Below are 13692 nucleotides of genomic sequence, written 5' to 3'. Positions count from 1 at the left end.
ACAGACTTAAGAAATAAAAGCAAAGCAAAGCAAATTTGGGTAATCTTTCACATGGCTGCAAAAGTGGTGGGAAAAAAAATGTGAATCATGGAAAACAGTATCAAAGCAAGAAAAAAGTTCAGTGGGCCTGATTTCACAAAATAGTACTTCTGCACTTGCAGCCAACCACTGGTTTCAAAGGAGATGGTCAAACAAAGAAACAATGACAGCTGCAACTGCGAGCACCAGTGCTCAGTGTTCCACAACCTAGAAGTGGAGGCAATTACAAAAGCCAAACTAAAAGGTCAAAAGACCCAAACTGAATTGTCCACTAGATTCCTAAGTGAAAATATCCTGACCATGCACAAACCCCAGTAAGCCATCTGGAGGTTCTTGGAGGTGACCCTGACCATCTCAAGGGCCTGGTTCTGGAGCAATATGAGCTCGTGAGTCAGGGATACTTGAGGGCAACCAGGCAACCATTTCCAAGGAGGTGCAGCCAATGTGGACAAGGAAAGATCTCATATAGCTGTGAGTGCAGCTTACCTGAGTTTTGATGGCACATCTGTGAAAAGCCTGAGGATGAACTTGGTAACAATGCCAGGATGATACGTAGTTGGGATAAGGATATAGCGGCCTTGCTTAAGGATCCTCTTCAAGAATACAGTGCGTGTGTTGATGTAGAGAGATGTGGCCACTCTCTCCTGCACAGTGAGCTGGTGTAGTCTGTAGCTTCTGTTATCCTCCACCTACAGCCACGGAGCAGTATAGGGATTAAAGCAAGGAGGGATATCAGAGCTAACAGGCAGGATTTTCCCTGCATATTCTCAGCTTTCACAGGCAGAAAAGAAAATGTGCAATAAAAGGCAAATGGTTTTTCACCCACTGAAGCTGTGGCAGAGATAGTCCTAATGGGCAACCCAGTGCCCCAAGTGCTAGCTCACACAGGCTTCCAAGCAGTGCTGTTCTGCATCAGTACAAACACGTATACCCCTGAGTGGAGGTGAAAGTCTGGGAGCAGCACAGACGTGTATCCACTAACAGCGACATAACGTGACTGCACAGTCTGGAATACTTTCAGAGAAGCACGCGCAGTCCAGGGACTCCACCCGCTGAGCTATACTGCCACCTTAGATGAGAATGAGATTCATATGCTTTCTTTCTCTAGCATGTAGAGAGCGCGTTCCGGTCTTACATAGCAGGCTCTCAATCCAGATGCACACAGCTGTATTTGCATTGCCCTTTCCTGAATACAAAACCCACAGAATAACCATTTATGTCTTGTTCTAAGCCTTGAAGCTGTGCATAACTATTCACATCCTTTTCAGGGAACTGGTATTTGCCACAGCACAGTTAAAATATAAAACTATTTCTTAAGTAGTTCCTGGGAGCAAAGACAGCCCTATGTTTTTTTCTGGTAGTTCTCTTTTGTCTTCAGATAATTTAGGCCATGGTCTTCCAAAGGCCTTTAGTCCTGATATGAGCCTGGTGGGCTAGACCACTTCTGAAACAGAAAAATTATTGAACAGAAACAGATAAAGCATTGATACTTTTCTGAAGGTGTGATTTTCTTTTCCAAGCCCTGGTAAATTATGTTACTTTCTGTAACTACATCTTTCAATATATGTGGTTAACAGGTGATTGTCAAATAAAGATATGTGACAAAGATGTCAGCAGCTCTGACTGTAAGTAAGTAAAAAACTTACTATTTTTTAGGGTGGGACCACAGACTCAGTGTAGTCCCACTAGCTATAGCAACAGATGATAAAATCATCCTGATCCTCAGTGAAGAAGTAGATGCATAGCAGTTTCTCTTGCTTTCCTCCTCCTTTCAGTTTGTGTGTTTTCATTTTTATCAATTTTCCCTAGGAGTGCAATTAAATTACTGATTGGGATCCCTTTGGTTCCTTTTTGAATTTTCTCTCATTTACTCCAGCCTCCAAAAACATTCTTGACCCTTTTTTCTAAGTGGCAAAGGAAAAACTGCAGACTTTTCAAACCCATTCACTTGGCTGTATTTGCTGATGAAATGGAGGCAGGAGCCTCCAGTGAGGAGAAAAAAATCTCTCCATGTTTCAAGCATTAATACTTTTTTTACTTTCTCTTCAAAGCTTGGGGTAGGAAAAGCACTTAAAATTCTTTTGCAATAGGGAAAAATTACTTATGTTCCTTTTGTTCGAAACAGTTTGAATTGAACTAAATTCAATCGAGTTCAACTAGTCTGTCTAATGCTAGCTGTGGTGACTGTGTGCAGTACACATGCAAAGCCCATGTTGAGAGGAGAGCCAGGCCCCACCACGTTAATCATACCTCGATCTGCCCAGATCTCACTGCCAGCACGCAGCAGGACTGCTGCACAAACTCTGCACCAGGAGTGCAGATGGCTGCCTACCTTTAATATTTCAAAGCCAATTGGGATGCTATCTCCTTTCCCTTCTTTCTTGTATTTGCGACGATCCTCCTGTTGTAACGAGACCAACACTTTGTCCTCAGTCTTCTTAACATCAAAGACATACTAGTAGAAGAGAGAAGAGGGTAAGTGGTTAGAAATCCCTTAGGATATTGAGGATAGAGCCATCACCAAGGAAATACATGCATGCATACAAAGGAGGCAAAAGAAAATACATTTGGGGGTGGGAGGAGGAGAGCTATCCACCTAACAGATATTCACAGCTGAAAATTAATGCTAATAATAAGGATCTTTAAATCTTATTTTCTTTTTCAGGTAATTCATACAAAGACAGCGTGAGACAGTAGTACGAAATAACTGCTGAGACAGCAGAAGAGAACATCTCCTCTGAAAGCAAAAGACAAAAATAAAGTTTTATTTAGGTAAATATAAATTAGGAGTGAGATAAAAAAGGTGGACAGACAAGATGGGATCTTGATAATTTTTGATACTTCTTTTGACTTGAATATCTAAACAGGGCCTGTACATTTCAAACATCTTTATATAAGACCTGCAAATGAAGGAATCTTCCAAATCTTAGTTAAAAAACCCCCAAACCCTACAACTTTTTTCTGCATCTACAATTTCTATTTAATATAAGAGTGACAGGACCACTAATTTTGGACTTCCTCAGTTTTCCTGAAAGTCTTAGGAATACCCAGTCAAAGGGGCGGAGAAGGACACATGCATTTTTAACATGCAAACCTTTTACCCAAACTGTTCAAAGTAAACTTGAATCAACTTGGGTTTAAGACCAATCAAAGGAATCTATTTCAAGCTTAGGCAGCAGTTCCCGCCTCAATAAATCAAACTTGAATTGCTTACATTATTAAGTATCAGTACCAGACCAGCTAAGTATGTACCCTTTCAGTAGACAAAAAAGGCCAGATAGGTGTTTCTTTGTACGACAAAGAATTAAACGCTCGAATTTGTTTACTATTAGAGTCCTTTAAGTTTTGCTTCTTTCATGCATACAGAGGGCAAATCTGAGTCATCAGAACCAGTGCAGGGGAAGAGGGTGTTATTTATACCAAGTTTAGACAGATGCTGTATTCTTCCATCCTCAAACACCTTTGTGAAGCAAACAAATAAAAGCATAAAACTGCAGCGGTGCACAGCTGGGTACCATGTGCACGTTCTGATTTAAGCTGAAATTCTCTGACAGCATGGAGAGGAATATCATCATTGGTTCAATTTGCCCCTCCCTTTTTCCTCCAAGAGCTGCTAAAAAGCAAATCCTCATTAAGCTTTGCTCTAGGTAGATACTGAGATTGCCTTGGTTACTGTGGTGGAACGATCCCCTGTAATGACTTCACATCCCTCTGTGGTTAGAGCTGTGCAGAATAAGGCACCATCCCATTTCTCATCCCTGACCCTGGGCTGTCTCAGGCAGTGTCACACCCACATGGAAGAAACACCAACCTCTAGCAGAGTTGGCTGAAGCACAGCAGTATTGGAAAGAAAATCAATACCTTCCCAAGCCTCTGGGCTTCATTAGTTGTTCACAGTATTTACAGTCCAAATTAGCCTCCTACAGAACTACTGCTTGGTAGGCTGGGCTGGCTCGTTTTTGGCAGAAATTCTATGCTGCTTTGTACTCTTATTTGTGTGCTATATCAACATTGCAGCAGAGAAAGCACAGGACCCTGCAGAGAGTCCTAGGGATTGTAAAAAGCCTCTGCAAAAAGAATCTAAAAAGCAAGATATAAACATGCAGCAACACCTAGTAAGGCACATTTTAATTCTTGTCCCTGTTGAACCATACGCAGTGTTACCTTGTCAGATAGCCTAGAGTGTTCCACGGCAAATAGAAGCGTGGAAAGGGACCTGTGAGAGTGTGAGATAGCTCTCTTGGACTGATGAGAGGTGTGCAACTGTGAGGATCTTTAATCAGATGACATTTCAGATGTCCTAACGGGTAACAATCTGAAAATCAGCAGGTGGCTATAGGAATACATTTTACTAGGCTTAAATTCCCTTATCTAAAGGGACTGGAAGTGTCACAATCCCTCTCTGTACAGATAAACTTCACAGGAGGCCTCAGTGCAGGCATTTCACTCAGGGACAACAGGCAGAGGTTATCTTTAGATTACAGCAGTATGTGCTACAGTAATTTATGACAGCCCTAAGATAACATAAATGTGTTCCAGCACTGCTATTAAGAGCCTTTTAATCAACTACCCTACAGATAACACTGGAATAAAAAGAACTTCCATTGCATCAGGCATTGCATTCAACTGTAATGTGTATGTTTTGTTCTCTGTGGCAGCTCAACACTTACATACGAGACCCAGACAAGTGCTTGGAATATATCCAGAATCATACAGGGGAATATCAGAATAAAATCACCCTCTGGAAATGAGGCACTGACAGAAGACAGAGAGTGAGGAACTGCTTGTTGCACTTCTCCCATATCCTGCTATCAAAATTGAGGGATGCAGATGGAAATCTCCCATACAAGTGCAGAGAAGCAGACACAGGAACATCTTTCATTATTCTAAAGTATGTGGTGAATTATGAAAGAACAGAAAGGTCAATTTTCAAAGTAATAACTAAAGCAGTAAATGCCCAGATCTCATTGACAGTAATGGAAGTTTTATGTCTGAATTTGCGCACACCGGGATGAAAACGTACAACACTGAGACAGGCAGGAAGGTGAGAAATGGAGTAAGAATGGGTGAACAGATAAACTGAATAGCTTGAAAGTTATCGAGTTGGATGAGGCAAGGAAAATTCTGTAACACTGGTGAGAGAGCAAGCTTGGGGAAGAGACTAGATACTTTCAGAATCTTAGACTAATGCAAAGGGATACTAACTAAATACAGTGGACCAAATCCTCAGGCTGTTTAAGGGTGTTAAGTGAACGGAGTTCTGTCATTAGAAAACCAGACTTGCTGCCCTTCTACCACTGGGAAACTGAAAGAAGTCCAGGCAGAACTTCACTAATCCTGGTGTGTCTGACTCACCAGCCCCAAACACGATCAGTCCTAGACAAATATCTGAACTCTTCTGAGAGATTTCACAGACATCACCGAAACATGCAGCGAATCAGCATACTCCCAGAGGACAGACCACCAGCAATGAGATTTCTGACAAGTTCTCACTGCCAACTCCTAAACAGGGTGGATACTTCAGAAAGCCTAGCTAAAGTGGATACACTTCAACGCCTCACAAAATGCAGGGATTCCCACCTGGGGATTCTGAAGGAAGGTCTCTCTGTTATCAAAGCATCCACCAGAGCGATTTAGCAGGGGCTCTGAATTCCTTGCCCAAGCCCCATGCATCATTTTCTTCTCCCAGGTCTTGTGGAGACTGAAGTAGGAGGTATTCACAATCCGGCAGATGTCCACATCAGTGAAATTCTTACACCAGTCCTCAAATGTCATCCTGTTCCATGGAACACCAGGAAAAGTAATGGTTTATTTTAAAATAAGTATCCTATGCAATAGTATATTTATAAAATAAAAATACCTATGCAAAGAGCCAAAACAACACACAAAATCTTCCAGTAATTTAAGAGAAGGCTCTTGCTCAACTGTCCAGCGGACAAACTGATTCACTGGAAAGCTCTACATGTGGAAATACCTGGAAGCCACAATCACACTATGACTAAAGGACAGGTTGCATCTACCAAGCTGGATCTGATGACATACATTTTGCACAGGCACAAGATATATCCTGCAACCAAATCACTATCCACTCCTCATTATCATGGTCCTTGTTGTTACATCTGTCCCTAAGCATGACTCAAACCTCTCTACTCTGAACATAGATTTCATTTAGCACCATCTGAGTGCCATAACCTGGGCCTGCTAAAGCGACAGACTGGATTGCAGAGCAGTTAAAACACATTAATCTCTAACAGCTTGGTATCTCTGAACTACCATCATGTCCTGGCTTATTAATGGCCCACAACCAAGCCCCACAGCTGGCTTCCAGTTGCCAGTTCTGACAAAGCCAAGCAAACAGAAGGCTTTTCATGCTAAGCCCTACCAGCACACTTGATTCAATACGGATGATCTACCGAAGAAGTTGCCTTGGTGTATCTAAGCTTTAAGTAGAATCAAAATCATTAGAGTTCTAGAGAATCTGTAGAGAACTAACGTTTCTTGTGCCCATGGTGGAAAGCACTGAAAAATACCAAAATTCTTTGGCTGCAACTGTATTTACAGATACCTCAGCCATGGTTGACCTAGAAATGCTACAGACAGGCACAGTAGTCAGTAAACAGGATTGGCAGTGTGTTCAATATTTGGCATTCTGTGATGTAAACCAGCACATGTGTTGTCTTGGATTCTGAGTGAATTTCCTAAATATAGATAATAGGGTTTGAGGATATTTGAAACTTATATTTACTAAGAGCTACTAATTTTGTTCTACTAGTTTTTAATCCATTTTTTCTGTTTTTCTCTGTCATCCCTTGGGAGTTTAAAAGAAACAGACCTTGTGCCAGGACTGCATAATCTTATCCATTTGGGGAGTTGTTTTCAAAGTTGTTAAATGGCAGAATTCGTGGCAATTACTCAGTGTAGCTAGTATCTCCAAACCCTTCACGTGGTTCCCACTCACCAGAACTCTCCATCATTTTCGAGAGTGAGTCCCAAGCTCTTACGTTCTGAATTGCTGACTTTCTTCCACTCCTCAGAACTAAAAGGGGGTGGGGAAACAAGAAAGATGATTAATAACTTAAATTAAATACTCTCCCCTTGGAAAAAAAAACTTGCGAGCAAAATTCTCCCATGGTCCCTTGTTATAAAGGTAACACTGGAGTACTGAAAGGATAGATGATATTCAGGAAGAAATTGTGGGGCTTACAGGAGGAGTTTTAAAACATAATTGATTTGAAAGCTACTAAAAAAGAGAGATGAATGGGCAATTGGCACAACTAGAGCAGAACCTTATTGATTTCCTTTGTCACACCCTCCCTTAAACAGCTGGTTTGGAAGGTCATATGAGATTGACTCCATTCCCTGAAGGCCCTTCAAAAGAAACCTGGTTTTCCTCCTCAGGAGCTTTATTGAACACTTCACTTAGACCAGAGTATTCTGTCTTTCAATCTCTTTAAATAAAACAGGCCTGAGGTCTGAGATTTCCCTAGAGAGCCTTTGAGCAGAAACTGTTGCAGCAGGAGCCTAGTGTCCAGTTTCCACAGTAACACTACATCGCATAGACACTTCATGGCCTGCATTAGCATATAACTTACCTGCTCCGTGCCCTGCATTGCTCCCTGGAGGCACCTGCCTCTTTCCACTGACTGCAGGGGAGCACAGTGTTCTAAATGCAAGCAGGCTGATGCTTAAAGCAGACAACATGATAGAAGACAGCATAAGCCCCTTCCCTAATGTGTTACATTAGATAGAGCCACAATTCCTTTCCAAAAGTACTTAAGAGGATAAAGTTGAAGGCGGTTGGCAGGAAGGAAGAGAGGTTGCTTGCCATAACAGACAATCTCTTAACCTATTTGGAAATTCTTAATTTAATTCTGTTAGGCCAAAACCCATGGGCCAACCTCAGAGCCCTCAGTGCTTCTACCGGAATGAGTGGCAGCTGTGCCATGACAAGAACTAGTGGAGAACCACAAACAGCTGAAGTTAAACAAGACACAGTAGCTCTTCTGCACTTTCTTCATATTCTACCTGGTCCAAGCCCTTTGAAACCAATACATTTTTGCAAGCTAAAGTATGGAAGATAAGAACTTAATATGCTGCTGTTAAGAACACTGCATTACTAAACGGTAACAGTGGCTGGTAAGCAGTGTTGAACTGTAACATCCTAGTTAAACATTTTCCATGTGCAAATTGCCAGTGATAGAATGCAAATGCATCCCCTCCAGCAATCATTTCTCTCTCTGTAGAGGTGCCTGTTAAGCTCATGGCCCACATTAAAATTCATTAGAAAATAATTCAAGAAATCATGAATGTGGCAATTTCACAGCATTTTTCACTGGTCACTTAAATTATCTAAGAATAAAAGACATACTATCCCCAGCAGCTAGGAATTACAGATGAGAAACTGAGTCACAAGCAAACTCAGTGGTGAAGCTGGGAACAAACCTCATGTTCTTGACTCATCACCTTAATTGTAGGCTATTTTCCTACTTTCCAGTGTGCCAGAACAATGACGTACACAGTAGACTAAGGCCCAGGAAGCCATAACCTCCTGGCTCCTCCAGGATGTGCTCATTTGCTCAGAGAATGCTGTACTTGGGAAGAAATGGCACAACAGTTCAGCCACCTCCGAGTATTGCAGACTGATGTTGTGTGTCAACAGTGTTTAACCATGCATCTAATGTCCAGTGGCCCTAATTACGGTTTCATTCCTTTCAACACTGGATTTACAGCACTTACTTGTCACTCCAGGCACCGTTCCACTCCCTTTTTCCCCAGGGATTTCTCAACCTGATCATGAACAGCTTTTCTGCCTTAAAAGAGAATATGAGCCTTTCTCCAAGGCGCAGCTTCCGAACTGCAGTCACTGAGTAGGCATGGCCGATGACAAGACCCATCTCTGTCTCCACTTCACTGGGACCTCCAGAGGAAACCTTTAGCACCAAGAATGACATTTGGAAAAAAAAAAAAAAAAAAAAAGAAAAAAAGAAAAAGTTGCATTATTGAGGGACCTGACAGCTACATGTTCATACATTCCCTTTCCAAGTGGTTTGACTATACAGGAAAACTACTGGGACTCAAAACCAGTAGCTCACTAGTCTGGTCTTTTGCATGACAGTGCCAGACGAGTCCTAGCAGACAGAAGTCCAGAACATAGCAGAATACTGCCTGCTACAGACAGTCCGTCTCCTCCTGGCCTCAGAGACTTAAAGACTGGGCTGATGGACAACCTTCCAAAATCTTGTCACCTTCACAAAATGGTTCTTCTGAATATTGAGGGTCTTCTGGATATTGATGACTGTGCTTAGACATAGCATTCTCTGGTGGTGTCCTCAACTGGACACTTTGTAGGGCCTAAGGATTTAGCCAGTGAGTCCCATACCTGTTTCTGTATTGGGGTAAATTTGATACCCAGGAAGAAGTACTTGCAGTGGGTAAAAATAGAGGCACAGGCAGGAAAACTTCTAGCCATTTGTCAAACCTGTCCTGTACCTCGCTCATGACCTGGCAGGCCTCTCTTACACGGCAAGTGGCAGATCTGTTGGCTTTTTTAGGAACTGGGTTTGCTTGTCGTAAACTTTACACAAGAAGCCTAGTTTCCAGCAGTGATCAGACAGCAAACTGTCCTGCTGGATGACCCAGGCCTGATCAGATGCTGATCTAAAAATACATAAAAATTGTCAAGCTCTGAAAAAGACCACCATTTCATTTACTTAATCCAGATCAAAATCTCCTAAGTACATCTAAAACCAGAAAAGCAGTATCATATAAAGATGCTGGAGTTGCTTTGAACGACTGGCCCTTTACAAGGCCAGTACAATGCTACTTCTGAGCAACACATACCAGGCAGGACAGTGGGAAAAGTAAAGCTGTGCCATTGGTACAACCCTTCTACTGAGCCAGAAACAATCAAAATGCTCATACCTCTGGATTCCTCACACCTCACCAGAGCCCAGCACCGGCGTCTTTGCACTGAGCCATATTCAGAATCTCACCTATATTGGCCTATAACCCATTCGGCCTTAAGACACTCACTCCCTTGGACAGCAAGGAAGGAAGATATGACTCAGGGCATATCCTCGCATGTAAACTTGTAATAATCTAATTAAGAGCTCAATGATCAAGTGAGCCTTTGCTCCGGTGGAGAGAGATGGACTTACGAGAGTTACAAAATGCACACAGCACTTTCTCAGATATTTTTACCCATTTCAAAATTTCTCTGGTCTAGACAGACAGGTCTTCTCCTAAGGCAAATGTTGCACTAATACAACAGTGTTCAGTCCCCAAAGATAAGAAATAAGGAAAAAAAATGAAAAAAAAAAAAAGAAAATATTAACATGTATCAAATTGGAACTGACAGATGGTCTGGCAACTATGAGACTCACCAAGACCTCTTTGCCTTTCACTGACAACGGCTCCTAAAGAATCAGCTCATGTGTTACACCAAGACTGACTGACATCTCCAATGGGTTTGGGCTTTCTCCAATGAAACACTTTCACTTGCATTTTTCACAACTAAAAAGCAAACAAGAGACCTTGACAGCACCAAGTCTGTAACCTCTCCTGCTGCCTTTATTAACCCCCAGGCTTTTCTTACTGCTAGGATGCCTTTCCCACCTCGTTCTGAAGGTATTTATTTACTTATTTATTTATTTTAGATACTTAAAACATGTACTGTCTGTTCAAATTCCTAAATGGTGAAGCTCAGGACTATTTTTTTAATCTAAGGAAAATGATGAAGTGTTTGTAAGTCAGCAATGAAGCCACTTGAGTATTAAACACTCTGTATCTAGCAAGCTTTGTTCTAGGTATAATACATCTATCAAAAAGCAGTAAATGCAGACAAGTCAAGCCAAACCAATAGGAACAGCTTCTGTGTAAACAATGTTTAGAAGCATCTGCGTTTGACTGGCAGAAATACGTGCCAGGAAGAAGTGAAAGTGTTACAACTGTCTCATTAATTGCTTTTTAAAATATAACTCCCTGTACTTCGCCTATCTCCTCACCAGATCCACGTCAAGAAACTGAACTGTCTTAGCCTTTGGGAGCAACTTATCACCCCAGAAACAATGTTTACAACAACAATACACACCAGGAAGTCTGGTCTGCCAGTCTGGTCTGAACAAATCAGATGGAATTATTTCTAAATAAAAATTCAGAGCTTTTGAAAAAGGTAAAACAAACACCGAAGACCTAGAAGAATTTGTTTGAGCCACTGCCTGACGTTGCTGGGAGTGACAGTTCAAGACTTCTGTTCTATCCCAGCTGAGTTCTAAGGTTCAAATTCATCTCTCAGAAGGTACCACATGCTCCTCTTCAGTACCATGGCACCGGTACAGGGCAGTACATGGCATGGGGCCAGCTAAACAGATAGTGTTCTCAGGCATCTCCAAACACGGCTGATTTTCTGTTCCAGGTAACTCTGCAACTACCATGACACTTGCAAGAATTTCTGCATGAACAAAAACGTGGGGGCCCACCAGTTCACCATGGATTTAGCACTTACACTACAGCTATGAAGTAGTTAAGTGCTACGGTAATATGATCTTTGTTTCACAGACAGGGTAATTAAAGCAAAGTGCTTAAGTGATTTAACTAAATCCAGGTAAGATTAGCCTTAGCTAAGGCCTTAAATTGGAAGCAGAGGGCATGGGAATAAGATGCTGAAGTGCACCTAGATGCCAATCCTGCAACTTCTAAAGAACAATCCCTTTCCTCCAGGCTGCACTTTAAAAATCATTTAAAAGCAATCTCCTAGGAAATATTCAGGTGCAATGGCAGTTTGTTAGCCCTCCACGTGCAGTAACAGCTTCAGACGAGGTGAGAATTTCAGTGCTACCCAGTCATGGCCTGACATCGCAGACTGACAGGAGGCGAGTTAAGCCTGGCTGTCACTGGTTTCCCTCCTTCTGCGAGGGGCTGTGCAAGGTCTTGTTTGCCTGTGGTTTGTGAAGCTGCAGCTCATCTGCCTTCTAGCACCTTGAATGGAGAGAGGTAAAGCTTCCACAGAAGGCAATCCTGCATCATCCTTGGGGAAGCCATCCCCTCTCTAATACTAAGGGAACTTCAGGGTCATGGCCTCCTCAAGTAGGCACCTGAGCTAGCTGTCTCACATCAGCCAGCATAGGCAAGTTTTGCTGGCTAGTTCTAATGGGGAGTCTTATTGACAAGCAGTAATACCCGAATAACCAATAAGCTCGGCCTTGCAGCTCAGCTCCACTCCAGTGTCACACTGAGGAGATGACTCCATCACCACAACCAAAGTCAGGAAGTCTCAGCAGCCCAGTGCCAGCAGAACTGTTTTCTGTAAACAGACTTCCCTAAGAAATAAAGAAACTGAACGCTGCCATCTGGTCTGTAAATTAGGGCATTATAGGTGGATTAACCTCGGGTCAATACACAACTATGACCATTCAGAAAGAATAGCGTTTCAGATCCAAAGTTAAGTGGCAGCACGAATGGCCTTGCGGTTTTGTGATTGTATTTAGTGGCTCATGGAATGCTGTACTTGGCTGACAACACCGCCAGCTTGCTAGCTTTTTCCATATGAAGCTTTTCCAAAGCATACAAATAAAGGACATACTCAATATACTTATACTAATAATGGTATTTTTTCCAGATTTTTTTTCATTGAAATTAACTTAAAATCCAGCTCTCTATACATACCGCAATATAACAGCTGATCAACCCGCCTCTTTTATGCACTTTCAGCAAGTCTTCAAACAGCTTCATTTGCTCAGAAATAATCTCACCGTATTTGCCCTGTACCAAATCAATAGATTCTGCCACGGCTCCAGTGAAATCCACAATTGCATCTGCAGCACTGCCTCCATCTAGGGCTTCATAAGATCCAGCCAGCCTGGAGGAAACACAGAACATTCTCAGTTATCAAGTGGCTGTTAGAAGTGCTCTAATTTGGCGTGAACGTAGACAATATATTTGTGTCTCACCAAGGAAAAACCAAAACAGGACAAAACAGAACAGCAGATTGCAAATAAACCTTTGCTGGGTTTCTAGGAAAGGAATGTAATAATCCTTAAGGATTTGGCCTGCTGAAGTAGAGTACATTGCACTCATTCCCCTCCTCTGTGCAGATTTAAAGGAGTTTTCAATCTTTTTTAGGTTCTCTACTAGTAGCAAATCTAAAATCTATGGAAAGTAAGATAGAGTTGAAAGACAAACAAACGGATAGAAGGGATAGTGCTGAGGACTAAAAGGACAATGAACTAGCTCATACTTTGCATAAGCTTTCTCCAGTAACGCACACCAGAATTCATTTTTTTACGTTGGAATGGCAGTAGATCAACTTCCCGTCCACTGTTGCAGCAGATCGTCAATGACCACCTCTGTCCATTCTCCAAAGCACCAGAAACGGAAACGGAAAATCCCAGCATACTTCTCTGGGTTTTTAGGGTCCCATTCTTGTTCGTTAAAGTCTGGAATCACCTGAGAAACCACGGAAGGGAAAGTTCACCAAATGCAGTGTGTTAAGATTCTTTCAGAGGGCAGACTGCCCTGGAGCATGCACCATGCTGGTATTCAGCTTTATGAGCAGTTGACATTACACAGATGAAGCAGTGGAAAAAAATTTGGTGAATTTGGTACAAAGCCAAACATAGTCCCACTTCAAAAAATCTTTTAGGAAAGTAAAATTCA

The 13692-nt window shown here is 42.1% G+C and overlaps 1 protein-coding gene across 1 annotated transcript in view; it reads right to left on the bottom strand.

The window, feature by feature from the left end:
* The window catches only part of CAPN6 (calpain 6), a 72468-nt gene that overhangs the window by 26832 nt on the left and 31944 nt on the right, over positions 1-13692 (bottom strand). The window contains 9 exon segments of the mRNA XM_055727257.1: positions 526-728; positions 2372-2494; positions 5620-5815; positions 6998-7075; positions 8776-8969; positions 12703-12895; positions 13274-13317; positions 13319-13359; positions 13362-13482. Coding sequence (XP_055583232.1) covers positions 526-728; positions 2372-2494; positions 5620-5815; positions 6998-7075; positions 8776-8969; positions 12703-12895; positions 13274-13317; positions 13319-13359; positions 13362-13482 — 1193 coding nt within the window.

This window comes from Falco cherrug, chromosome 15, assembly GCF_023634085.1.
Source record: "Falco cherrug isolate bFalChe1 chromosome 15, bFalChe1.pri, whole genome shotgun sequence".
Classification (NCBI taxonomy): domain Eukaryota; kingdom Metazoa; phylum Chordata; class Aves; order Falconiformes; family Falconidae; genus Falco; species Falco cherrug.
Note: the sequence above shows the minus strand (reverse complement) of the source record. Positions and strands in the feature narration are given on the sequence as shown.